Consider the following 26023-nt stretch of genomic DNA (forward strand, 5'->3'; position numbering starts at 1 on the left):
CTCACCTTCGATACCTTTACCCACGTCATGCCATGCTACCTACATTCTGCTTCATGTCATGTTTACAGTTTCATGCCAAGTAAGTTTTGGTTTTATTGTTCATAGTTGCTGCCTTTGTGCAAGTTTTGTTTCCTTAGTCAGTTTTGTACTTCCGCCATTGTTAGTTCCTGTTTTTAGTTATAGTGTTGAAATAAAAATATATATATATATATTTTTGACAACGCTTAATCAATGTTAGGTTCTAAAAGTAGATTTGACCATTGAATTTAGGTCATTTTCCAATCGATATTTGACAACACAAATACAACGTTGAAACAACATGCTTTTTGACAATGTTTAATCAATCTTGGGTTGGGACGTTGACTTAACTATTGAATTTTGGTCACTTCCCAACCAATATTCTACAACGTTGAAACCACATGCTTTTTGACGACATTTAATCAATGTTAGGTTCGAACGTTGATTTGACCATTGGAATTTGGTCATTTCCCAACCAATATTCGACAAAACAAATACAACGTTGAAACAACATGCTTTTTGACAATGCCTTATCAATGTTAGGGTCTGACGTTGATTTGACCATTGAATTTTGGTCACTTCCCAACAAATATTTTACAACGTTGAAACCACATGCTTTTTGACGACATTTAATCAATGTTAGGTTTTAAAAGTAGATTTGACCATTGAATTTTGGTCATTTTCCAACCAATATTCGACAACACAAATACAACGTTGAAACAACGTGCTTTTTGACAATGTTTAATCAATCTTGGGTGGGGACGTTGACTTAACCATTGAATTTTGGTCACTTCCCAACCAATCTTCTACAACGTTGAAACCACATGCTTTTTGACGACATTCAATCAATGTTAGGTTCGGACGTTGATTTGACCAATGGAATTTGGTCATTTCCCAACCAATATTATACAACACAAATACAACGTTCAAACAACATGCTTTTTGACAACGTTTAATCAATGTCGGGTTCTGACGTTGATTCGACCATTGAATTTTGGTCATTTCCCAACCAATATTCGACAAACTTGAAACCACATGCTTTTGGACAATTAATCAATGTTAGGTTCTAAAAGTAGATTTGACCATTGAATGTTGGTAATTTCCCAACCAATATTCTACAAACTTGAAACAACATGCTTTTTGACAACGTTTAATCAATGTCAGGTTCTAAAAGTAGATTTGACCATTGAAATTTGGTCATTTTCCAATCGATATTCGACAACACAAATACAACGTTGAAACAACATGCTTTTTGACAATGTTTAATCAATCTTTGGTGGGCACGTTGACTTAACTATTGAATTTTGGTCACTTCCCAACCAACTTCTACAACGTTGAAACCACATGCTTTTTGACGACATTCAATCAATGTTAGGTTCGGACGTTGATTTGACCATTGGAATTTGGTCATTTCCCAACCAATATTCTACAACACAAATACAACGTTGAAACAACATGCCTTTTGACAACATTTAATCAATGTTCGGTTCTGACGTTGATTTGACCATTGAATTTCGATCATTTCCCAACCAATATTCTACAAAGTTGAAACAACATGCTTTTTGACGACGTTTAATCAATCTTGAGTTTGAAGTAGCTTTGACCGTTGAATTTTGGTCATTTCCCGACACAAATACAACGTTGAAACAACATGCATCCGAGCATTACGTCCTTGTCACACGTCAGTCACTCTTCTTTTCCAGTTTGACAACACTTTGCGGTGAACCGTTTCAGATTTGGGGTGACACACAAAAGTGGGAACGAGGGTGAGGAAAAAAAGAGGTTCCAAGAGGAGAGAACCAGATTAAGGGACAACAAAGACGTCCCAAAGACATCTTTAGAAAAGACTCCACGCCTGCGGGAGGTGATAGAACGGAAGTTATGCAAAGAAAGTGCACGGACAAAGGCTAGTTGCGATTCGACAAAATGGCAGATATAATGCTTTTTCTTGAAAAATGAGGGTCTGCCGTATTGTGTTGGCGTGGAGAAAGGACGGAAGGGGAGGAAAAATGGAGAAAAATCACACTGGCCTGGTTCACGACAAATAGATAGCTCTATTGATTTCCCTTTAACAGCCACTGTCCATCCCTCACTGTTGTGATTACACTGACCTATTTCGGGGGGGAAAAAAATAAAAAATCAGAGATTAAACCGCAACATCCACAAAGAAAATGCTCCCTTTGTGGAACAAACAAACAAAAAAAAGGGGGACGATGACACATACTGTAACCTAAGGTAGAGGAGGAAGGAAAATATTTACCTCTCTGAGGGGAGAAAAGAAGAGCGGTCTCATGCTGAGAAACAAATAACTTTCCTCGGAAAACACGTCAGCGCTTTGTGGCGTCCTGCATTGACGAGTCCACAAGAAATAAAGAACTCAAAACAGCATTAAAAGCTTACTGAAATGAAGTTTTTTTATTTAAACGGGGATAGCATTCTATGTGTCATACTTGATCATTTCGCAATATTGCCATATTTTTGCTGAAAGGATTTAGTAGAGAACATCCACGATAAAGTTTGCAACTTTTGGTCGTTAATAAAAAAGCCTTGCCTGTACCGGAAGTAGCAGACGATGTGCGCGTGACGTCACGGGTTGTGGAGCTCCTCACATCTGAACATTGTTTACAATCATGGCCACCATCAGCGAGAGCAATTCGGACCGAAAAAGCGACAATTTCCCCATTAATTTGAGCGAGAATGAAAGATTTGTGGATGAGGAAAGTTAGAGTGAATCACAAAAAAAAAAAAAAAAGGCGACGGCAGTGGGAGCGATTCAGATGTTATTAGACAGATTTACTAGGATAATTCTGGAAAATCCCTTATCTGCTTATTGTGTTAATAGTGTTTCAGTGAGATTATTGTTGTGTCTTTGACACACTCTGTGCTTCTTGTTGCTGCAAGTGCAGCTCCAGACACACCTCCATACTCGTCAAGTGGACCACGCCCACTCTCTGGCGCAGTCGGCGACAGCCCTCGCCTCACACACCTGATGTTGATGAAGGAGGGCAGTATAAAGATGGCCGACGCTGACTCCTCGATTTTGGGACGTTTTAAGCTGCGTGTCTCCGACTTCCTTTTGATATTACTAGTGACTACTTCCTTGTGCCCATGTGTTTTTCCTGATCCTGTTTCTCCTACTCTTCCACAGTGTTCGTGTCACCTCCGCTGCTTCCCTCCTGGCCCCGCTTTGCCTTCCTGGATCCCTCGACTTCGTTTTTGGACTTAGGCCTCGCTCTCCTGCCTCTGGCCCCTCGCTTGGACTTTGAACTCCCTCTGGCTTGCTCCCTTTCGGATTTGGACACCCCTTTTCATCCAAGACGCATCTCAACAAACCTCACGGTATCTACATATGATAAATTCCACACATAGTCTTTGATGCAAACATATAGTAGCATACGCACTCCACGTACGCACTCCACGTACACATAGTCTTTGATGCAAACACATAGTAGCATACGCACTCCACATACGCACTCCATCAAGTCTTCGAATAAACCAGTTGAACTTGACATTCCTTTACCATTAGCATACATAACAATTATAAAGTCATACCTGAAAGTCGGAGGGCTGCAGTGACCGCCAGTGTCTCTGAGAGAAGCCAATGGAGGAGCCAAGATCACAGCTGCCTTTTTGACTGCTGCAGGAGGAGGTCACATAATCCGCTCAAGTCTCTGGTAAGAGCCGACTTAATATCACAATTGTCCCATCCAAAAACTTGCTGGTTGACATGTGGTATAGAAACACGTTCGCTTGACCACTCTATGTTAAAGCTTCACAACAAACAAACACTGGCTGTGTTTCGGTTGCTAAAGGCAGCTGCAATCCACCGCTTTCCACCAACAGCATTCTTCTTTGACGTCTCCATTATTAATTGAACAAATTGCAAAAGATTCAGCAACACAGATGTATAAAAAAAATACTGTGTAATTATGCGATAAAAACAGACTACTTTTAGCCATGAGTGGTGCTGGGAGAATATGTCCGCTTCAACCAATAACGTCACAAGCACGCGTCAACATAAGCGTCATCATTCCGTGACGTTTTCAACAGGATACCTGGCGGGAAATTTAAAATTGCAATTTAGTAAACTAGAGCGGCCGTATTGGCATGTGTTGCAATGTTAATATTTCATCATTGATATATAAACTATCAGACTGCGTGGTGGCTAGTAGTGGCTTTCAGTAGGCCTTTAATGTGAATTAAATTTTGAACATGATGAATTTTACGAGGCTTTGTTTGACTTTGCCAGCGGTGAGTTTTCCTCCCTCCCTCCACTCGCGGTGCGTTCTTTGTGCGCGCGCTCCGCCACGTCTGCAGCCGGCGTCTCTCTCCAGACTATCTCCCGGCAGCCCCGGGGACCCGACGTCGGCTGATCTTCATTATCAGCCCCAGCTTAACGACGTGCTGGATGCACTTGAGTGCGACTAACAAATCCCCGGCGAGCTGAATCAAGGCAACAATGTGATGAAATATCTGCAAACAACAACGAGGCGCCGGCGTGGAAGACTGGAGCTGCATGCGGACAACTCCAGTCGGCCCCAGGCAGGTCCACAGGAGCGTGCCTGTTGCCGGGCAAAATTAGCCAGCAACTGGGACATATTATTCTCCTAAATTGCAGACGTACAGCCCGATTAAGGACCATAAATCTCATGTTTGATCAAGTGAAACAAAAAATAAAATGGGCCCACAAATCAGCGTCTTTAGATAAAACCCAAGCAGAATTTGCAGCGCCATTCAGGGACAAAGACACGACTCTGCAGGGGTCAAACATCCTCATATCTACATTTTTTTTATCCCTTTACTAACTAAGGTGCATTTCATCAAGTCGAACCCTCAAGAAGTATTGTAACAGTTGGTTTTTGTTGTAGAATATTGGTTGGGAAATGACCAAACCTGGTTTCCATGTGAGTTGGGAAATTGTGTTAGATGTAAATATAAACAGAATACAATGATTTGCAAATCCTTTTCAACCCATATTCAGTTGAATATGCTACAAAGACAACATATTTGATGTTCAAACTCATAAATGTTTTTTTTTTTTTTTGCAAATAATCATTAACTTTAGAATTTGATGCCAGCAACACGTGACAAAGAAGTTGGGAAAGGTGGCAATAAATGCTGATAAAGTTGAGGAATGCTCATCAAACACTTATTTGGAACAACACACAGGTGTGCAGGCTAATTGGGAACAGGTGGGTGCCATGATTAGGTATAAAAACAGTTTCCCGAAAAATGGCTCAGTCTTTCACAAGAAAGGATGGGGCGAGGTACACCCCATTTGTCCACAACTGTGAGAGCAAATGGTCAAACAGTTTAAGAACAACGTTTCTCAAAGTGCAATTGCAAGAAATTGAGGGATTTCAACATCTATGCTCCATAATATCATCAAAAGGCTCAGAGAATCTGGAGAAATCACTCCACGCAAGCGGCATGACCAACATTGAATGACCGTGACCTCCGATCCCTCAGAGGGCACTGTATCAAAAACCGACATCAATCTCTAAAGGATATCACCACATGGGCTCAGGAGCACTTCAGAAAACCACTGTCACTAAATACAGTTCGTCGCTACATCTGTAAGTGCAAGTTAAAGCTCTACTGTGCAAAGCGAAAAGCATTTATCAACAACATCCAGAAACGCTGACAGCTTCTCTGGGCCCGAGATCATCTAAGATGGACTGATGCAAAGTGATAAAGTGTTCTGTGGTCTGACGAGTCCACATTTCAAATTGTTTTGGGAAATATTCTACATTGTGTTGAAGCGAACCATCCAGACTGTTATCGACGCAAAGTTGAAAAGCCAGCATGTGTGATGGTATGGGGGTGCATTAGTGCCCAAGGCATGGTGAACTTACACATCTGTGAAGGCACCATTAATGCTGAAAGGTACATACAGGTTTTGGAACAACATATGCTGCCTTCTAAGCGCCGTCTTTTTCATGGACGCCCCTGCTTATTTCAGCAAGACAATACCAAGCCACATTCAGCATGTGTTACAACAGCGTGGATTCGTAAAAAAAAAGAGTGCGGGTACTTTCCTGGTCCGCCTGCAGTCCAGACCTGTGTCCTCCATGGAAAATGTGTGGCGCATTATGAAGCATAAAATATGACAGCAGAGACCCCGGACGGTAGAACGACTGAAGCTCTACATAAAACAAGAATGGGAAAGAATTCCACTTTCAAAGCTTAAAAAATTAGTTTCCTCAGTTCCCAAACGTTTATTGAGTGTTATTAAAAGAAAAGGTGATGTAACACAGTGGTGAACATGCCCTTTCCCAACTACTTTGGCACGTGTTGCAGCCATGAAATTCTAAGTTAATTATTATTTGCAAAAAAAAAAATAAAGTTTATGAATTTGAACATCAAATATGTTGTCTTTGTAGCATATTCAACTGAATATGGGTTGAACAGGATTTGCAAATAATTGTATTCTGTTTATATTTACATCTTACACAATTTCTCAACTCATATGGAAACGGGGTTTGTCTTATGACAAAACACAATCTACAAAGTCCAGTTTCGCTGACAGATGCAACTCGGCCGGCGGAACACGAACGTGCGTCATTAGCTTCCTTTACAGCAGATCAGCCGCACTCTTTCTGGCAAGTCTCTGGCCAAAGAAAAAACTCGATACGAGCCGCACGGAAATAAATGAAGATGCAGCGGCGAGGCCATGCTTCTCCATCAGAGTAAAGGCTCTGTCAGCACAATGGAGATAAATAAAGAGTGGGCGGAAAAAAACGGAGACTCCATGCGGCCTTAAAAAGAGGAAGTCTTTTCTTTGTTTGCCGTCGTTGATTAATGTGGCTGAGATGAGACACACGGCTTCTCTTCTTTAAAGGCCACTTTTTTTTTTGCTTCCACGTGCATCAATAGGATATAATAATTCTGCAACACAACAGTGCTGAACAGTGTGTGTTTCCTCCCTAGGCCTTCAGTGATGTTCTACTTAGTCCGACTTTCATAAATACCCTTCAAAGTACTATAATGGATGTCACCACATGACTGCGGCTGGAGGAATACTACACAGAAACCAGTGACGTGCGGTCAGGGGAGGCGGTGCCTCACCTGTGATCATGCAAAGAAATAAAATACAAACCCCGTTTCCATATGAGTTGGGAAATTGTGTTAGATGTAAATATAAACGGAATACAATGATTTGCAAATCCTTTTCAACCCATATTCAGTTGAATATGCTACAAAGACAACATATTTGATGTTCCAACTCATAAACTTTATTTATTTTTTGCAAATAATAATTAACTTAGAATTTCATGGCTGCAACACGTGCCAAAGTAGTTGGGAAAGGGCATGTTCACCACTGTGTTACATCACCTTTTCTTTTAACAACACTCAATAAACGTTTGGGAACTGAGGAAACTAATTGTTGAAGCTTGGAAAGTGGAATTCTTTCCCATTCTTGCTTTATGCAGAGCAGGGGTGTCAAACTCAAATACAGAGTGGGCCAAATTTTAAAACTGAACAAAGCCGCGGGCCAAGGTTGAACAAATTAACCTTTTAATAGGGACCCAAACAAGTTTTGCATTGAATATTAAACAAGCAAGGCTTATGTAGCTTTATAGTCACATACAAAATCGAGTTTCAAATTATAATAATGAGTAAAAAATATCAATGGCATATCAAATAAAATGTAAATAAAAATTGAGGGAGCGGGGTTTGGTGGTAGCAGGGGTGTATATTGAGGCGTCCCGGAAGAGTTAGTGCTGCAAGGGGTTCTGGGTATTTCTTCTGTTGAGTTTATGTTGTGCTACGGTGCTGATGTTCTCCCGAAATGTGTTTGTCATTCTTGTTTGGTGTGGCTTCAAAGTGTGGCGCTTATTTGTAAAAGTGTTAAAGTTGTTTATACGGCCACCCTCAGTGTGACCCGTATGGCTGTTGATCAAGTATGCCTTGCATTCACTTGTGTGTGTTAAAGCAGCATATATTATGTGACTGGACCGGCACGAAAAAGCGTATGTAACGACAGGCTGTAGATTTCCGGGTAGAAATCGGGAGAAATTCGGAAGAATGGTTGCCCCGGGAGATTTTCGGGAGGGGCACTGAACTTTGGGAGTCTCCCGGGAAAATCGTGAGGGTTGGCAAGTATGAGTATCAGCTGTGAATGCGGTGTTACAGAGGCATCGCCGCTGTATAATACCGGTGGGCCAGCTCTAATCTTAATTTGATATTACCTAAAGGGCCAAATTAAATTACACAGCGGGCCAAATCTGCCCGCGGGCCAGAGTTTGACACCCATGATGTAGAGCTTCAGTCGTTCAACAGTCCGGGGTCTCCGCTGTCGTATTTTATGCTTCATAATGCGCCACACATTTCCGATGGGAGACAGGTCTGGACTGCAGGCGGGCCAGGAAAGTACCTGCACTCTTTTTTTTACAAAGCCAGGCAATAAAAGCATTTAAAACATATCAAAATAAAAATGATTGTGAAAAAACATATTCAACTTCCATCCATCCATCCATCCATCTTCTTCCGCTTATCCGAGGTTGGGTCGCGGGGGAAGCAGCCTAAGCAAGGAAGCCCAGACCTTCCTCTCCCCAGCCACTTCGTCCAGCTCCTCCCAACATGTCCTGGGTCTTCCCCGTGGCCTCCTACCGGTCGGACGTGCCCCAAACACCTCCCTAGGAAGGCGTTCGGGTGGCATCTTGACCAGATGCCCAAACCACCTCATCTGGCTCCTCTCCATGTGGAGGAGCAGCAGCTTTACTTTGAGCTTCTCCCGGATGGCAGAGCTTCTCACCCTAAGCTCATGACCATAGGTGAGGGTGGGAACGTAGATCGACCGGTAAATTGAGAGCTTTGCCTTCCGGCTCAGCTCCTTCTTCAACACAACGGATCGATACAGCGTCTGCATTACTGAAGACGCCGCACCGATCCACCTGTCGACCTCACCATCCACTCTTCCTTCTCTCGTGAACAAGTCTCCGAGGTACTTTAACTCCTCCACTTGGAGCAAGATATCCTCCCCAACCCGGAGATGGCACTCCATGGACCATGGACTCGGACTTGGAGGTGCTGATTCTCATCCCGGTCGCTTCACACTCGGCTGCGAACCGATCCATATTCAACTTGGAAAAATAAATAACAACAATACTTACTTGCTGTCCTTCTTTGTGAGTAAAACAAGTGAGGACCGATGATTTCTCCGCTGGCCGGGTCTGGCCCCAGTGCCAGTTCCGGCTTTTTCGCAAATTAAAACCTGTGATTGGTACTGGCTTGGGAGTGGCAAGTGGAAATCCTCACACGGTCACGTTTTTAACGTAAGGCTACCTAGGTGGGCTACTGTCAACAACTGCTGATCTGTTTGGCTATCGCAACTTTTTGATTGATTGATTGATTGAAATTGTTATTAGTAGATTGCACAGAACAGTACATATTCCGTACAATTGACCACTAAATGGTAACACCCGGATAAGTTTTTCAACTTGTTTAAGTCGGGGTCCACGTAAATCAATTCATGGTAATTCTGTTTATCAACCGGCTGAATTGACATGGTGTTGGCAACAAGCTAGCTGAATTCTGATTAGATCAAAACTCTAACCTAAAAACAAGCAACACCGGAGCCTGATAAGACATGACGAGAATAAGATGAATATTTTATGGGAAGCAGATTAAAATGAACAGCAGAGAAGGCCTTGCTGGCCCTGACGGCACACCACTGGCGCTGAATGTGTTGATGTTTATATCATATGATATGCATATCAAAGAACCACAATCATAAATACATGTGTGGGGGGAGATGTTGTCAGTGCTGCCTGCAGGTGCAAAGGTCACCGCCGCTGTCCACGGTGCTGAAGACAGAGCACCATAAGACAGGGGGCGTGGCAGTGCTGACGACGAGACACAGCTGGCAGGTGATTAGATTTCACAGGTGGTACGTATTAATCTAATCATCTGTTGTCTTTAACAGTAAGCGGCCGGTAGCAGGAGGGGAGAGAGGATACGGACGTGAATGGGAGAGAAAAACTTTTGTTGACTGTGGAGAGGCGGAGCCGACGGTCCGACGGAGGAGGCGTAGACGACGACCGAGCGGAGAGGCGGGGCAAGCCGGGAGCGACGCTACAAACGAGATCAGGTGCGTGGCTCGTGCACCGGGAGACAATTAACGTATCTACTCTCAGCGTATAAAAGGGGAAAAGGAGGAGAGAACGGGGCGGAAGGAGTAGGAGAGCCGGGAGTAGCGACCGAGGGGCGAGCGAAACCAAGACGGTGACAACGAAAGCGACCAAAGAGCAGGCAGCAGAGGAGGAGCGAAAAGCAACCCGACAAGAGACAGCGTTGTTGAAAAATAAACAGGAGTCAAACCTGCTAAAGCAATGTCCTTTCTTGGTGGTCAGTGGAACCCGAGCGACGACGGCAAGAGTCATCCACATTTTGCCTTCGGGGGGCCATTCGCAGGAGCCGGCACTGCTGTCGGCTGCTTGCTGCGAGGACGGCCTGCGAGACCGGCCAGCACGCCGACGAGCGCCCACAGGGGATCGTCCTCCCCTGCCTCCGGTGGTCCAGCCAGATTGGGCGCCAAATGTGAACGAGTCTTGCCGTCGTCACTCGGGTTCCACTGACCACCAAGCAAGGACATTGCTTTAGCAGGTTTGACTCTTGTTCATTTTTCAATAAAGCTGTCTTTTGTCGGGTTGCTTTTATTTTCCTCCTCTGCTGCTCGCTTTTTGGTCGCTTTCGTCGTCGCCGTCTTGCTCTCTCTCGCTCCTCGGTCGCTACTGCCGGCTCTCCTACTCCTTCCGCCCCGTTCTCTCCTCCTTCTCCCCTTTTATACGCTGAGAGGAGATACGTTAATTGTCTCCCGGTGCGGTCGCCACGCACCTGATCTTGCTTGTAGCGTCGCTCCCGGCACGCCCCGCCTGTCCGCTCGGTCGTCGTCTCCGCCTCCTCGCCGCCAACTTGGGCCGGGCTCCAGCGTGCCCTGCCGCTCCGTAGGCTACGCCTTTCCACATTAAAATTCTGATTAAAACCTTGTTAAACCTGCACGCTTGGCTCCTGTGCCGTGTCTGACAGAGGCACTGCGAGGACTTGACTTCCACAACACGTTTTGTAAAAAATATCCTCTTTTTGATACACCTCTTGCATGGGCTTTTATTTGTGCAGGTGGACCTGCCATAAATAGGCAGAATAGCAATATTTGTGTGGCTCTCAGGTTTTTTTTCCTCTCCTCGTGTCAGAAAGATGCAAATTCAGCTGTATGCTAATTTGAGATTCTGCCGCGATGTTGTTTCATATTGCTCTGTGGGATTATAGCGCCGCTAGATTTTAATAGGTGCGTTGTTTCATTCGGATGAGTATGAATCTAATAAGAAATTAAGATATAGGCAGACTTTGCAAGACAGAGCAGGGCTGAGAGATGAAAGGTAATCAGAGGATCTTCTGGGTTGGAGGTAGTGCATCCTGGCTACGTGACATCTGGGTGTGCGCCACACCTCCTGGCTACGGCCGAGCTGGAGTTTCACGCAGTTGATGTAAGATTAGAGATTGAGACGTCATCGTAATCTCGGGGCCGATCGGTCCCTGCGTGTGATATGACGCCGCTGCATAACGGTTCTCACAGTCGCTTAGACCCGCCCCGGGAGAGGTGAGGCATAATTGCCGTCTACGGTCAGAAAGATAAATAAGATGTAAGTAGTGACGTGCAGCTAGGTTGAAGGCACTTTGGATGGTTTTTATAACCTTTAATTAAGGCCCTTTTTCACCAAAAAGTTGAGGAACTTTTCATTCCTGGAGCATGTAGTTCCTGGAACTAGAGGCTCCTGAAGAAGTGTGTGGTTGATGATGTATGGAGGAGTGGTGTACTATGTTTCTACACTGACACAATGGAACTGTACACACAATATTAGGTCACAGTTCTTTATATATATATATATATATATATATATATATATATATATATATATATATATAAATGGGTTGTACTTGTATAGCACTGTTCTACCTTCAAGGTACTCAAAGCGCTTTGACACTACTTCCACATTTACCCATTCACACACACATTCACACACTGATGGAGGGAGCTGCCATGCAAGGCGCTAACCAGCGATCATCAGGAGCAAGGGTGAAGTGTCTTGCTCAGGACACAACGGACGTGACGAGGTTGGTACTAGGTGGGGATTGAACCAGGGACCCTCAGGTTGCGCACAGCCATTCTCATACTGCGCCACGCCGTCCCTTATATATATATATATATATATATATATATATATATATATATATATATATATATATATATATATATACATATATGTGCATACATATATGTATGTATATATACATATGCATGTATACTTACATGCATATATACATATAAATACATATAAATACATGTATATATATATGTGTGTGTGTATATATACATACGTGCACATATATACATATATATGTATATGCATATATATATACATACATACATACATGCATACATATATATATATACATATATATACATACATACAAACAACCATACATACACATATGTATAAATATATATATATATATATATATATATATATATATATACTGTATATATATATATATATACATATACATTTATATACATACATATATATATAAATACACACATATATACATACATATATGTACATACACACACATACATATATATATACACATGTATGTATATATATATATTCATCCATATATTTATATATATATATATATATTAATCCAAATATATACATACATATACATATATATATATATATATATATATATATATATATATATATATACACACACAAACACACACGTATACATATTTTTATTTATTCATATATATATATATATACACATATATATATATATATGTATATATATATACATATATATATATATTACTTGCATGACAACCTTCTTAAAGTTTTGTAATCAATCACAAATATCTAAAATGTGGCAAACATGGATGAGCATGGATAAACTGTTTTGCATTTTTCTCATCACCCCCTGTAATGGATTTAAATGAGTCTAATTTAGATTTATTTTAACGTCGACAGGACATTTTTTTGATAACATCCACAAAGTTTAGTGCTGTGGGTGACTATGTTTCTCGTAATAATGTGCTGGTTGCATTTTTTTTCTTTCTCTTTTGCACCATGACTAAGGAAGGTTGTTTGGAACGTGAGATACAATTTATAGCTGTGCTGTGTTTTAAAGAAAGTATAATGAATGGTCAACTCTAAAGTACTCAAGTAAACATACCCACTTCTGCTAACCAATTAACTCGCTAATTAACTAGTGCCACTCCTCATTGAACATCTACCAGGTCAGCGACAAGTCCAAGGCTCAAAGTCACCCCACTATCCGTTTTCACCTGTAATACTTCATCTTGTCCGAGCTCGATGACGGGCGGGGAAAGGGAAGTGGCGAAAAAGCGAGCGAAGAAGGGCGGCCGCCAGCTGACAGCTGCCCTTGTAATTTATATTGATGTGGGGACTGGCGTGGGATGGAAGCTTCCAGCAGTTTGATCACTACAAGGGGGCAGAGCGAATGGACTCAGCCGAGACCCCCGACTGATCCCCCGCCGTCCATCTTGGCGGCGCAGGAAGAATTCTGAGAGCAGTCACATGAGCGGCCCACTTTGACCACTAACTGCTCCTTCAACTCCATCTTGTGCACACACTTCTGATGAGCACCTTCCTATCTACGAAGCACACCAATCAAGGACTTGTTCGGGCCCTCCACTTTGATTTCCTCACATGGACAAGATTTGAATATTTCCCAGTGAAATGAGACAGAATAGTCCAGTTTCTGCCCAGGGCTTTGAACCCACCACTCCTGAATCATGCTCTTTGATTTGATCCTGGAGGTGCTTAGCGCCGCACTAGTTAAGACAGGAAATTGCGGCGGGCTGGACGGAGAGAGGGTCAGGGCGTTTCGCATTCACCTTGAACTGGCCCTAACACAAGGGGGGGGGGGGGATACGGCCTTTTTTTGATATCTCGATATTTTTAGGCCATATCGCGATACACCATATATATCTGGATACTTTGCCTTAGCCTTGAATGAACACTTGATGCATATAATCACAGCAGTATGATGATTCTATGTGTCTACATTAAAACATTCTTCTTCATACTGCATTAATATATGCTACTTTTAAACTTTCATGCAGAGAAGGAAATCAAAACTAAGTCAATTGACCAAAAGTGTATTTATTAAACAGTTATTAAGCAGTGACACAAACATTCATGTCATTTTCCAAACAGAAAGTGCAAGATTGTCAGAGACAATTTAAAACAAGCTATGAGTGCACTTTTGTGCATGATGTCACTAAGATGACATATCAAAACAACACTAAATTAAAGTGCACCTTTTGTACAGAACACCACTACAATAGTTTAAAACAAATAAAGTGCACTTTTGTGCATGATGTCACTAAGAGGACCTATCAAAACAACACTACATTAAAGTGCACATTTTGTGTAGAACGCCACTACAATAGTTTAAAACAAATAAAGTGCAATTTTGTGCATGATGTCACACAAGATATTTGAATAAGTGTCACATGAAAATGATTGTCAGAGACATTTTAAAAACAAGCTACGAGTGCACTTTTGTGCATGATGTCACGAAGATGACATATCAAAACAACACTACATTAAAGTGCACTTTTTGTGTAGAACGCCACTACAATAGTTTAAAACAGATAAAGTGCACTTTTGTGCATGATGTCACACAAGATATTTTAATAAGTGTCACATAAAAATGATTGTCAGAGACATTTTAAAAACAAGCTACGAGTGCACTTTTGTGCATGATGTCACTAAGATGACATATCAAAACAACACTATATTAAAGTGCACTTTTTGTACAGAACGCCACTACAATAGTTTAAAACAGATAAAGTGCACTTTTGTGCATGATCTCACTAAGATGACAAAGCAAAACAACACTTGTGGAGAGGCGTAACCGGCCAACGAGCAGCAGGGCAGGGCACGCTGGAGCCCGGCCCAAGATGGCGGCAAGGAGGAGGAGACGACGACCGAGCGGAGAGGCGGGGCATGCCGGGAGCGACGCTACAAGCGAGATCAGGTGCGTGTCTCGCACACTGGGAGACAATTAACATGTCTCCTCTCAGCGTATAAAAGGGGAGAAGGAGGAGATAACGAGGCAGAAGGAGGTGGAGAGCCCGCAACAGCGACTGAAGACCAAAAGCGACAGAACGCAAGACCTCGACGACGAAGACGCGGCCAACTAAAGAGCGACACGGAGGAGCGAGCAGCGGGAGCGACGACGGCGCAAAAGACTTCCTTTATTTAAAAAAATAAACGAGAGTCGAACCTGCAAAAGCAATGTCCTTCCTTGATGGTCCTGGGAACCCGCATGACGACAGCGGGCGACTGTCACAACATTAAAATAAAGTGCACTTTTTGTACAGAATTCACACATGGTTTTCTACACCAAAATTTATCTATTTATTATTTTTAATATTATTATTATTATTATTATTATTCTCCAGATTTTGGGGCGCTCTACCTTCCACATTTTCCACCCGATTCAAAGCGTTCCAGCTTCAAACTGTTCAGCCTATTCGGGAATCGCGGGCTCTCCCTTAACAAATTCCCAAAATTTCCCCAAAATTGCAGGTTTTCCGTGACATTTTTCCCATTCATAGTGAAGTGGCCATTTCTCAAACTTTCACCATTTCCACATTTTTCTCGTGATTCATACCATGTCACACAATGACATACAGACATATGGTTTCTACACCAATATTAATCTATTTCTTCTTCTCCGGATTTTGGCGCGCTCTACCTACCACGTTGTTCACCCCATTCAAAGCGTTCCAACTTCAAACTGTTCAGCCTATTCGGGAATCGCGGGCTCTCCCTTAACAAATTCCCAAAATTTCCCCAAAATTGCAGGTTTTCCGTGACATTTTTCCCATTCATAGTGAAGTGGCCATTTCTCAAACTTTCACCATTTCCACATTTTTCTCGTGATTCATACCATGTCACACAATGACATACAGACATATGGTTTCTACACCAATATTAATCTATTTCTTCTTCTCCGGATTTTGGCGCGCTCTACCTACCACGTTGTTCACCCCATTCAAAGCGTTCCAACTTCAAACTGTTCAGCCTATTCGGGAATCGCGGGCTCTCCCTTAACAAATTCCCAAAATTTCCCCAAAATTGCAGGTTTTCCGTGACATTTTTCCCATTCATAGTGAAGTGGCCATTTCTCAAACTTTCACCATTTCCACATTTTTCTCGTGATTCATACCATGTCACACAATGACATACAGACATATGGTTTCTACACCAATATTAATCTATTTCTTCTTCTCCGGATTTTGGCGCGCTCTACCTACCACGTTGTTCACCCCATTCAAAGCGTTCCAACTTCAAACTGTTCAGCCTATTCGGGAATCGCGGGCTCTCCCTTGACAAATACTAAACATTTCCCAATTTCCCCAAAATTGCAGGTTTTCCGGGACATTTTTCCCATTCAGAGTGAAGTGGCCATTTCTCAAACGTTCACCATTTCCACATTTTTCTAGTGATTCATACCATGTCACACAATAACATACAGACATATGGTTTCCACACCAAAATGTATCTATTAATTCTTCTTCTCCAGATTTTGGCGCGCTCTACCTACCACGTTGTTCACCCGATTCAAAGCATTCCAACTTCAAACTGTTCAGCCCATTCGGGAATCGCGGGCTCTCCCTTGACAAATTCCCAAAATTTCCCAATTTCCCCAAAATTGCAGGTTTTCCAGGACATTTTTTTCCATTCAGAGTGAAGTGGCCATTTTTCAAACTTTAACCATTTCCACATTTTTCTACCAATTCAAACCATTCCACCTTAAAACACATTCCACTATCCTGGAAATTCAAACTGTTTTTCAAGTTAACAGAAAAAACTGACAGACTTTTACCGTAAAATATATGATGTGTTATTTTATTGTGTGAATGCTGCAGAGCATTCACACATGGTTTTCGACACCAAAATGAATCTTTTTTTATTATTTTTAGAGACTATTTTTTCCCTTGTCAAACTACGAAAAAAAAAACTTTAGTAAGAAAGTAAGGAAAGAAAATATAAGGTATTTTATTGACATATATTATTTCAGGACATATAAAATGAGGTGGAGGGCCAGATCTGGCCCCGGGGGCCTTGAGTTTGCCACCTGTGCCCTAACTTAAACACCTGCACTAAATACCGCTTGAATGAGGAGTGTAGAAAATGGAATCCTCTGCTCTTTCCGTCTGATCTCTTACAATCTGAAAGACTCGGACCGCTCGTACATAAAAGCCCCCTGGCTTCCCCTCGCCGCCGCTTTTTCAGCGGGGCCAAAAGCCCGGCCTTCAAGTGCACTTCGTGGCGTTCAAAGGAAGCCTTTTTCAATTTAACATCCCCCGTGTCAACATTGCCGGCAAATCTCTTGGAAAACATCGATTGCTACAGGTGTGACTGTTCATCAATTTTTCACCTGCGGGCCTGAAATTGAAAAGACAGCTGCGCTTTGACAAGAGAAAGCCGGGCTGAGGTAGCAGCCGTGCGCTCCAGGAAAGAAAAAAAAAAAATTGTGCAGAATGTAACAAGATGCAATGTAAGACATGATGAATTAAATAATACCGTCAAAAATTTGTTTTAGTATCCTTTCATGTTTTTGTACAACTCCTGTGTGTAGGAGTGGCTACTAAAACCTCGTACCTGGGTATCGTTACCGGTACAAAATTTTGGTACTTTTGTGTTAATAAATATTCATGCTTTTCGATAATAAAATCAAATTTTTTACCTAAACATTTAAAAAAAAAAGAGATGATTTTAGTAACTGCTGTCCAGTTGTTAAATCTTGTTTTATTATCACATTTCTGAGTCAATGTCTTTGTTGGCATTGACAATTGCTGGAGTTGATGTGCTTAAAAAGTACTGCTTTCCCCCCGCCCCACACTTTGATCCCTGCGGCTTCTTGAATGGTGCAGTTGATATGTAAATTTTTATAATGCAAATAGTTAAAAAGCTAAACAAAAAGGAAGACACTGAACAGTTGTGTTATTGTTTGCGCTATGACACCATCCTTTGGACGCTCACTGCGAGTGCTGCAGTACTGCATTGCCCTTCTGTTTAGACCAGGTGGTCCCCAAACTACGGCCCGCGAGAAGTACCGAGTAAAAAAATAAAATAAAAAAAAATAAAACAATGTATATATATATTTTTTTCTTTTTCATTAATATTTTTTAAAAATCTGTCCTTTCTAATCCATTTCTACCACTTATTACTCTCGGGGTCTCCTAGCCGCTCAGGCAAATCAAATTGTCTAAAAATGCATTTTCCTATCAATAACGTGACATCGTGCCGCGTGGAATGTATACATTTTTAATATACATACACACACTTATACACATATATATATATATATATATATATATATTTTTTTTTTTTAACCCAATGCAGCTCCGAGTCAAAAAAGGGACCCCTGGTTGAGACTGAGCTTTCAATTGGAAGCACAAGTGCTGTTTCATGTTCTAGACCAGTGGTCCCCAACCTTTTTGTATCCGCGGACCGGTCAACGCTTAATAATTTGTCCCGCGGACCGTAAGTGTATATTGTGTTTTTATGTTGATTTCATAAAAAATAAATAATAATAATAATAATTTTTTAAAAAAAGTAGTTATTTTTTGGTTTTTAAATAAAAATGAATAATAAATTCTTCTGCGGCCCGGTACCAATCTGGCCGCGGCCCGGTGGTTGGGGACCACTGTTCTAGACAACTGTAGCGTTTCTACCCGTATGGAGTCTCTATTCATCACTCCTAGCAATGTTTGTACGTTTAACAATACAACTAAAACAATTCATCCTTACTTAACTGTCCAAATTGTCTGTAGGAGTGTTTTCATCCAAATGTGTACGTGCTCTCGTAATGTAATCAAGCTGGTGCCGTTAGTAATAGCTAATATTCTAACACGTTTATGAGTCTGTGTTAGTATTTTTAACTAACAATGGCAATGTTTTTGTATCATTTTAGGTCGATACATTCACCAAAAACTTCACTGTGGACTTATTGAGTCTGTTTAGCTGATTGGAGACTTCTGTTTTGTTTGATAAGGAAACCATTAAGGTATGTAAATAAACATTTATAGTTATATGTGGCTTATAGTCCAGTGCGGCAACATTTTGTTATCAAACTTGGTTTCCCCAATTTTTCAATTTACAACGGTAATACTAACCATCGGAATTCAGCTTCAATATCGTTCTTGGCTTCATCCCTGGTTAGAGCTGAGTCTGCAAATGGATGTGACGTCATATAGTAGCATGCCACTGTCGGATTTTATGTGAATTGGTACCCGGTAGGACCAGCAGGATTCGGTCCATACCACAAAAAAAAAAAAAAAAATACTGTATCCGGTACCCATTCCTGCATGTGTGTTGTTGGAGTTTCACATTTCATCTGGGCTACCGTGACAGATCTACAGCCTGCTCACTAAGACGGCAGTTTCCAGAAGCTGGAGACCACAGGGTGACACCACATCCGTGTTGAGACCTCTTGCAAGACAACAAAGAGGCGCCTTGACACGGCAGCGGCGGCTGCTGCTGCTGAGACTCTTCATGATTAGCAAACAGTCAAAGCAGGGCAAAGGTTTTCATTTCCTCTCAGGGAGAGCCATTTATGATGTGTGAGTCAACATGACAAGTAGGAGAAACCATTCCATTGCTGCAAGCCCGTACAGAGAAGACTTACAGCGTTGACATATGTTAAAAAACAAATGTACTTACAGGTGTGTGTCTTCTTTGTCACGGAGATACCTGCAAAGAGAAAGCATATATGTTTATAATATCAATAGGACAACAATAAATAGCTGCAGTTGTACGCTGCAAATAAAGAAAAAGCAAGGCCAGCAACACTCGTTTCCTTCTAATAATTTTAGCATAAACTGTGCAGGCGCTACCAAACACAGGAAGTGATGCACCTAAATAGTCGCCGCTGTGGTCAATGAATGCAATAAATCAAAAACGACTTCAAAAATGAGGAAGCAGTGCCTGGGTAATCTGTGGTGGTCTCTCCTATTTCTGGGGCTGAGGTCGCTGAGGTAGTTAAAAAGCTCCTCGGTGGCAAGGCCCCAGGGGTGGACGAGATCCGCCCGGAGTTCCTTAAGGCTCTGGATGCTGTGGGGCTGTCTTGGTTGACAAGACTTTGCAGCATCGCGTGGACATCGGGGGCGGTACCTCTGGATTGGCAGACCGGGGTGGTGGTTCCTCTCTTTAAGAAGGGGGACCGGAGGGTGTGTTCCAACTATCGTGGGATCACACACCTTAGCCTTCCCGGTAAGGTTTATTCAGGTGTACTGGAGAGGAGGCTACGTCGGATAGTCGAACCTCGGATTCAGGAGGAACAGTGTGGTTTTCGTCCTGGTCGTGGAACTGTGGACCAGCTCTATACTCTCGGCAGGGTTCTTGAGGGTGCATGGGAGTTTGCCCAACCAGTCTACATGTGCTTTGTGGACTTGGAGAAGGCATTCGACCGTGTCCCTCGGGAAGTCCTGTGGGGAGTGCTCAGAGAGTATGGGGTATCAGACTGTCTTATTGTGGCGGTCCGTTCCCTGTACGATCAGTGCCAGAGCTTGGTCCGCATTGCCGGCAGTAAGTCGAACACATTTCCAGTGAGGGTTGGACTCCGCCAAGGCTGTCCTTTGTCACCGATTCTGTTCATAACTTTTATGGACAGAATTTCTAGGCGCAGTCAAGGCGTTGAGGGGTTCCGGTTTGGTAACCGCAGGATTAGGTCTCTGCTTTTTGCAGATGATGTGGTCCTGATGGCTTCATCTGACCGGGATCTTCAGCTCTCGCTGGATCGTTTCGCAGCCGAGTGTGAAGCGACCAGAATGAGAATCAGCACCTCCAAGTCCGAGTCCATGGTTCTCGCCCGGAAAAGGGTGGAGTGCCATCTCCGGGTTGGGGAGGAGACCCTGCCCCAAGTGGAGGAGTTCAAGTACCTAGGAGTCTTGTTCACGAGTGAGGGAAGAGTGGATCGTGAGATCGACAGGCGGATCGGTGCGGCGTCTTCAGTAATGCGGACGTTGTACCGGTCCGTTGTGGTGAAGAAGGAGCTGAGCCGGAAGGTAAAGCTCTCAATTTACCGGTCGATCTACGTTCCCATCCTCACCTATGGTCATGAGCTTTGGGTCATGACCGAAAGGATAAGATCACGGGTACAAGCGGCCGAAATGAGTTTCCTCCGCCGTGTGGCGGGGCTCTCCCTTAGAGATAGGGTGAGAAGCTCTGCCATCCGGGAGGAACTCAAAGTAAAGCCGCTGCTCCTTCACATCGAGAGGAGCCAGATGAGGTGGTTCGGGCATCTGGTCAGGATGCCACCCGAACGCCTCCCTAGGGAGGTGTTTAGGGCACGTCCAACCGGTAGGAGGCCACGGGGAAGACCCAGGACACGTTGGGAAGACTATGTCTCCCGGCTGGCCTGGGAACGCCTCGGGATCCCCCGGGAAGAGCTAGACGAAGTGGCTGGGGAGAGGGAAGTCTGGGTTTCCCTGCTTAGGCTGTTGCCCCCGCGACCCGACCTTGGATAAGCGGAAGATGATGGATGGATGGATGGACTTCAAAAATGAAAATGCACAAGTAGTAGACAAAATGGAAAATTGTGCAAAATAAATACAAATAAGACTCAGTACAGTATCCATCCTTCCATTATCTACCGCTTATTCCCTCTTGGGGTTGCGGGGGGCGCAGGCGCCTATCTCAGCTACAATCGGGCGGAAGGCTGCGTACACCCTGGACAAGTCGCCACCTCATCGCTGGGCCAACACAGATAGACAGACAACATTCACACTCACATTCACACACTAGGGACCATTTAGTGTTGCCAATCAACCTATCCCCAGGTGCATGTATTTGGAGGTGGGAGTGGCCTATCCCCAGGTGCATGTCTTTGGAGGTGGGCGTGGCCTATCCCCAGGTGCATGTCTTTGGAGGTGGGAGTGGCCTATCCCCAGGAGCAGGTCTTTGGAGGTGGGCGTGGCCTATCCCCAGGTGCAGGTCTTTGGAGGTGGGAGGGGCCTATCCCCAGGTGCAGGTCTTTGGAGGTGGGAGGGGCCTATCCCCAGGTGCATGTCTTTGGAGGTGGGAGTGGCCTATCCCCAGGTGCATGTCTTTGGAGGTTGGAGGAAGCCAGAGTACCCGGAGGGAACCCACGCATTCACAGGGAGAACATGCAAACTCCACACAGAAAGATCCCGAGCCCGGGATTGAACCCAGGACTGCAGGACCTTCGTATTGTGAGGCAGACGCACTAACCCCTCTGCCACCGTGAAGCTCAGTACAGTATCATAGGAAAGTAAAGCAATACAAAAATAAGAAAAAATATGTTTTTATTACGTTTGTATAAGTCAACATTGATTGATTGATTGATTGATAAAGCACAAAAGAATGCTGCCCATCAGAGGAGTGACCGGCTGCTCAGACCTAGAAAAACCAAGGCCAAAGTGCAGCATTTTTGTCGCCTTTTCCAATGAGCCGGCTTCTCCGCTCCGCCACATCGCTCTAACGCCCCGGGAGCCAGACTCGGACGAGTGCGCTCGGTCCCCCCCCCCCCGCCTTCCCCTGCCGGCCCACTCGATGTTCATGCTTTGCGGGGCAAGGGCGCAGTAATAGATCCCACTTGTCATGCGGAAGCAATGGCTAATTTTTCTACAGCGAGCGTGGGGGTGGGCTAACTCGGGGGACGGTGAGTTGACTTGATTCAATAACTCGCCGCAAAAGGCGTCTGGCCGAAGATAACAATCTTTCAGCCACGTGTGGCGGCGGGTGGGGGGGAACAAGTCAAAGTGCAACGAGGGGGAAAACAAATAGGGCCTTGAGCTTCCTATAGACGGACACATGACTGATAGAGACTCCACTGAGCAGGAAAAAGAAAAAAACGACACTCAGATCGGTGTAGTCTGTGACCGAGCATCCAATTCTACCACCAAAAATCCTGTTGTCTCCGACTGCTACAATTAAAGAAGGTCAAATGTCAATCAAAACTCAGCCATCATCTTCTATCAACATGATTTACAAACCCCGTTTCCATATGAGTTGGGAAATTGTGTTAGATGTAAATATAAACGGAATACAATGATTTGCAAATCATTTTCAACCCATATTCAGTTAAATGCACTACAAAGACAACATATTTGATGTTCAAACTCATAAACTTTATTTTTTTTGCAAATAATAATTAACTTAGATTTTCATGGCTGCAACACGTGACAAAGTAATTGGGAAAGGGCATGTTCACCACTGTGTTACATCACCTTTTCTTTTAACAACACTCAATAAACGTTTGGGAACTGAGGAAACTAATTGTTGACGCTTTGAAAGTTGAATCCTTTCCCATTCTTGTTTTATGTAGAGCTTCAGTCGTTCAACAGTCCGGGGTCTCCGCTGTCGTATTTTACGCTTCATAATGCGCCACACATTTTCTGTTGGAGACAGGTCTGGACTGCTGGCGGGCCAGGAAAGTACCCGCACACTTTTTTTTACGAAGCCACGCTGTTGTAACATGTGCTGAATGTGGCTTGGCATTGTCTTGCTGAAATAAGCAGGGGCGTCCATGATGGCAACATATGTTGTTCCAAAACCTGTATGTACCTTTCAGCATTAATGGTGCCTTCACAGATGTGTAAGTTACCCATGCCTTGGGCACTAATGCACCCCCATACCATCACAGATGCTGGCTTTTTTAACTTTGCCTCGATAACAGTCTGGATGGTTCGCTTCCCCTTTGGTCCGGATGACACAATGTCGAATATTTCCAAAAACAATTTGAAATGTGGACTCGTCAGACCACAGAACACTTGTCCACTTTGCATCAGTCCATCTTAGATGAGCTCAGGCCGTTTCTGGATGTTGTTGATAAATGACTTTCGTTTTGCATAGTAGAGCTTTAACTTGCACTTACAGATGTAGTGACAAACTGTATTTAGTGACAGTGGTTTTCTAACGTGTTCCTGAGCCCATGTGGTGATATCACATTATATTCAAATGAATATGGGTTGAAAAGGATTTGCAAATCATTGTAGTCCGTTTATATTTACATCAAACACAATTTCCCAACTCATATGGAAACGGGGTTTGCAGTAATAACTACCTTATTTGCTTTAAGGGATTAATCGGCCAGCAAAAAAAAAGGACATGGTCATGGTTGCCGAACCCCTTTGACTGTATTTATACTCAGTCCCCCGGCTGACAAGTGGCAAGCAGCTTGTGTCTCCGTTAGCGTTGCAAAATTCTGGGAATATTTAAAGTTGGAAAACCTTTCATGGGAATTTACCATACTTGCAAACCCTCATGATTTTCCCGATTTCAGTGCCCCTCCCAAAAATCTCCCGGGGCAAACAATCTCCCAAATTTCTTCCGATTTCCACCCGGACAACAATATTTGGGTACGTGTCTTAAAGGCACTGCCTTTAGCGTCCTCTGCAACCTAAAATCGTCACGTCCTGGCCCAGTCATGTAATATATGCGACACACAGAAGCAAATGCAAGGCATACTTGTTCAACAGCCATACAGGTCACACTGAGAGTGGCCGTATAAACAACTTTAACACTGTTACAAATATGCGCCACACTGTGAACCCACACTAAACAAGAATGACAAACACATTTGGGGAGAACATCCGCACCGTAACACAACATAAACACAACAGAACAAATACCCAGAACCCCTTGCAGCACTAACTATTCCGGGACACTACAATATACACCCCCAGCTACCAACAAACCCCCCCCCTCTCCCAAAGGTCTCAAAGTTGGGAAGTATGGAATTAACGGGAATGTCCGCAGCTTGCTGTGGGGGTTTGTTCTCCTGGGATGCAGACGGACCACTCCGGACAAGGGCTGCAGGTAGGAACATGATTTATCCCTCAAAAATCAAACACGTACCATAAAACGGACAACAAACAAAAGGAAAGCGTGCCGATTGCATGGGGAGCTTAGGCGAGACTCAGCGCAGGAATCTAGAAGCATAGGAGACAAGGAATTTACCCAATGTAGCAAACGAGGAAGCCGGACTGAGCGGGGCGAGCCAGGTGAATAAATATATCAAAGCCATTTATCAACAACACCCAGAAACGCTGCTGGCTTAAGTTACTTAGTTGGAACATCAAATATATTGTCTTTGCACTGTATTTAATTGAATATAAGTTGAAAAGGATTTGCAAATCATTGTATTCTGGACAAATCACTGCACGTGAGCGATGATATTGTAGACCTTCGATCCCTCAGGCGACATTGCATCAAAAAGCGACATCAATGTGTAAAGGATATCACCAAATGGGCTCAGGCACACTTCAGAAAACCACTATCAGTAACTAGAGTTGGTCACTACATCTGTAAGTGCAAGTTAAAACTCCACTATGCAAAGCCAAAGCCATTTATCAACAACATCCAGAAACGCTGCCCCCTTAAGTTTTTCAGTTCCAACATTAAATATCTTGTCTTTGCAGTGTATTCAATTGAATATAAGTTGAAAAGGATTTGTAAATCATTGTCTTCTGGAGAAATCACTGCACATGAACGATGATATTGCAAACACCTGTTTGCCACTGATGAAACAGAATGTTCCTCCAGGTCTTCCTCTTGCTAGGCAGGTTTGGGGTATGAAGACCAGGTGGTGGACGGGCCTCTCTTCCACCTCTAAGTGTCATTCACAGCCGTGTGATTGGAGGTGGCAAGGAGAAAAGGGCCACAAAGCCAAAGAATGATTCAGAAAGAAGGAGCTAGAGCTTCGGGGCGCTGACATTCGCAACGGCTGCCAGCTCGTGTCTTCTCTACAGGATGGCGGGTTCAGAGGTCAGTCTGGAGGTGAGACTCTCCTTGGCTGACGAACAGACGGCTAAAAAACGCGCTTACAGGCAGGAGGGTGACCTTGCTCTGTGGGTATGTTCTAAATTAATTCCAACCATAATTGCACAGGAGGTGAAAACACCCGTGACAGTACATGCAACATTAAATATGAA

General features: G+C 43.4%; 1 protein-coding gene across 1 annotated transcript in view; it reads right to left on the reverse strand.

Annotated features, from left to right (window-relative positions):
- The window catches only part of roraa (RAR-related orphan receptor A, paralog a), an 811787-nt gene that overhangs the window by 321703 nt on the left and 464061 nt on the right, over window positions 1-26023 (reverse strand). The window contains exon 2 of the mRNA XM_061916947.1: window positions 19791-19820. Coding sequence (XP_061772931.1) covers window positions 19791-19820 — 30 coding nt within the window. The remainder of the gene's footprint in view (window positions 1-19790; window positions 19821-26023) is intronic.

This window comes from Nerophis ophidion, linkage group LG12, assembly GCF_033978795.1.
Source record: "Nerophis ophidion isolate RoL-2023_Sa linkage group LG12, RoL_Noph_v1.0, whole genome shotgun sequence".
Lineage (NCBI taxonomy): Eukaryota > Metazoa > Chordata > Actinopteri > Syngnathiformes > Syngnathidae > Nerophis > Nerophis ophidion.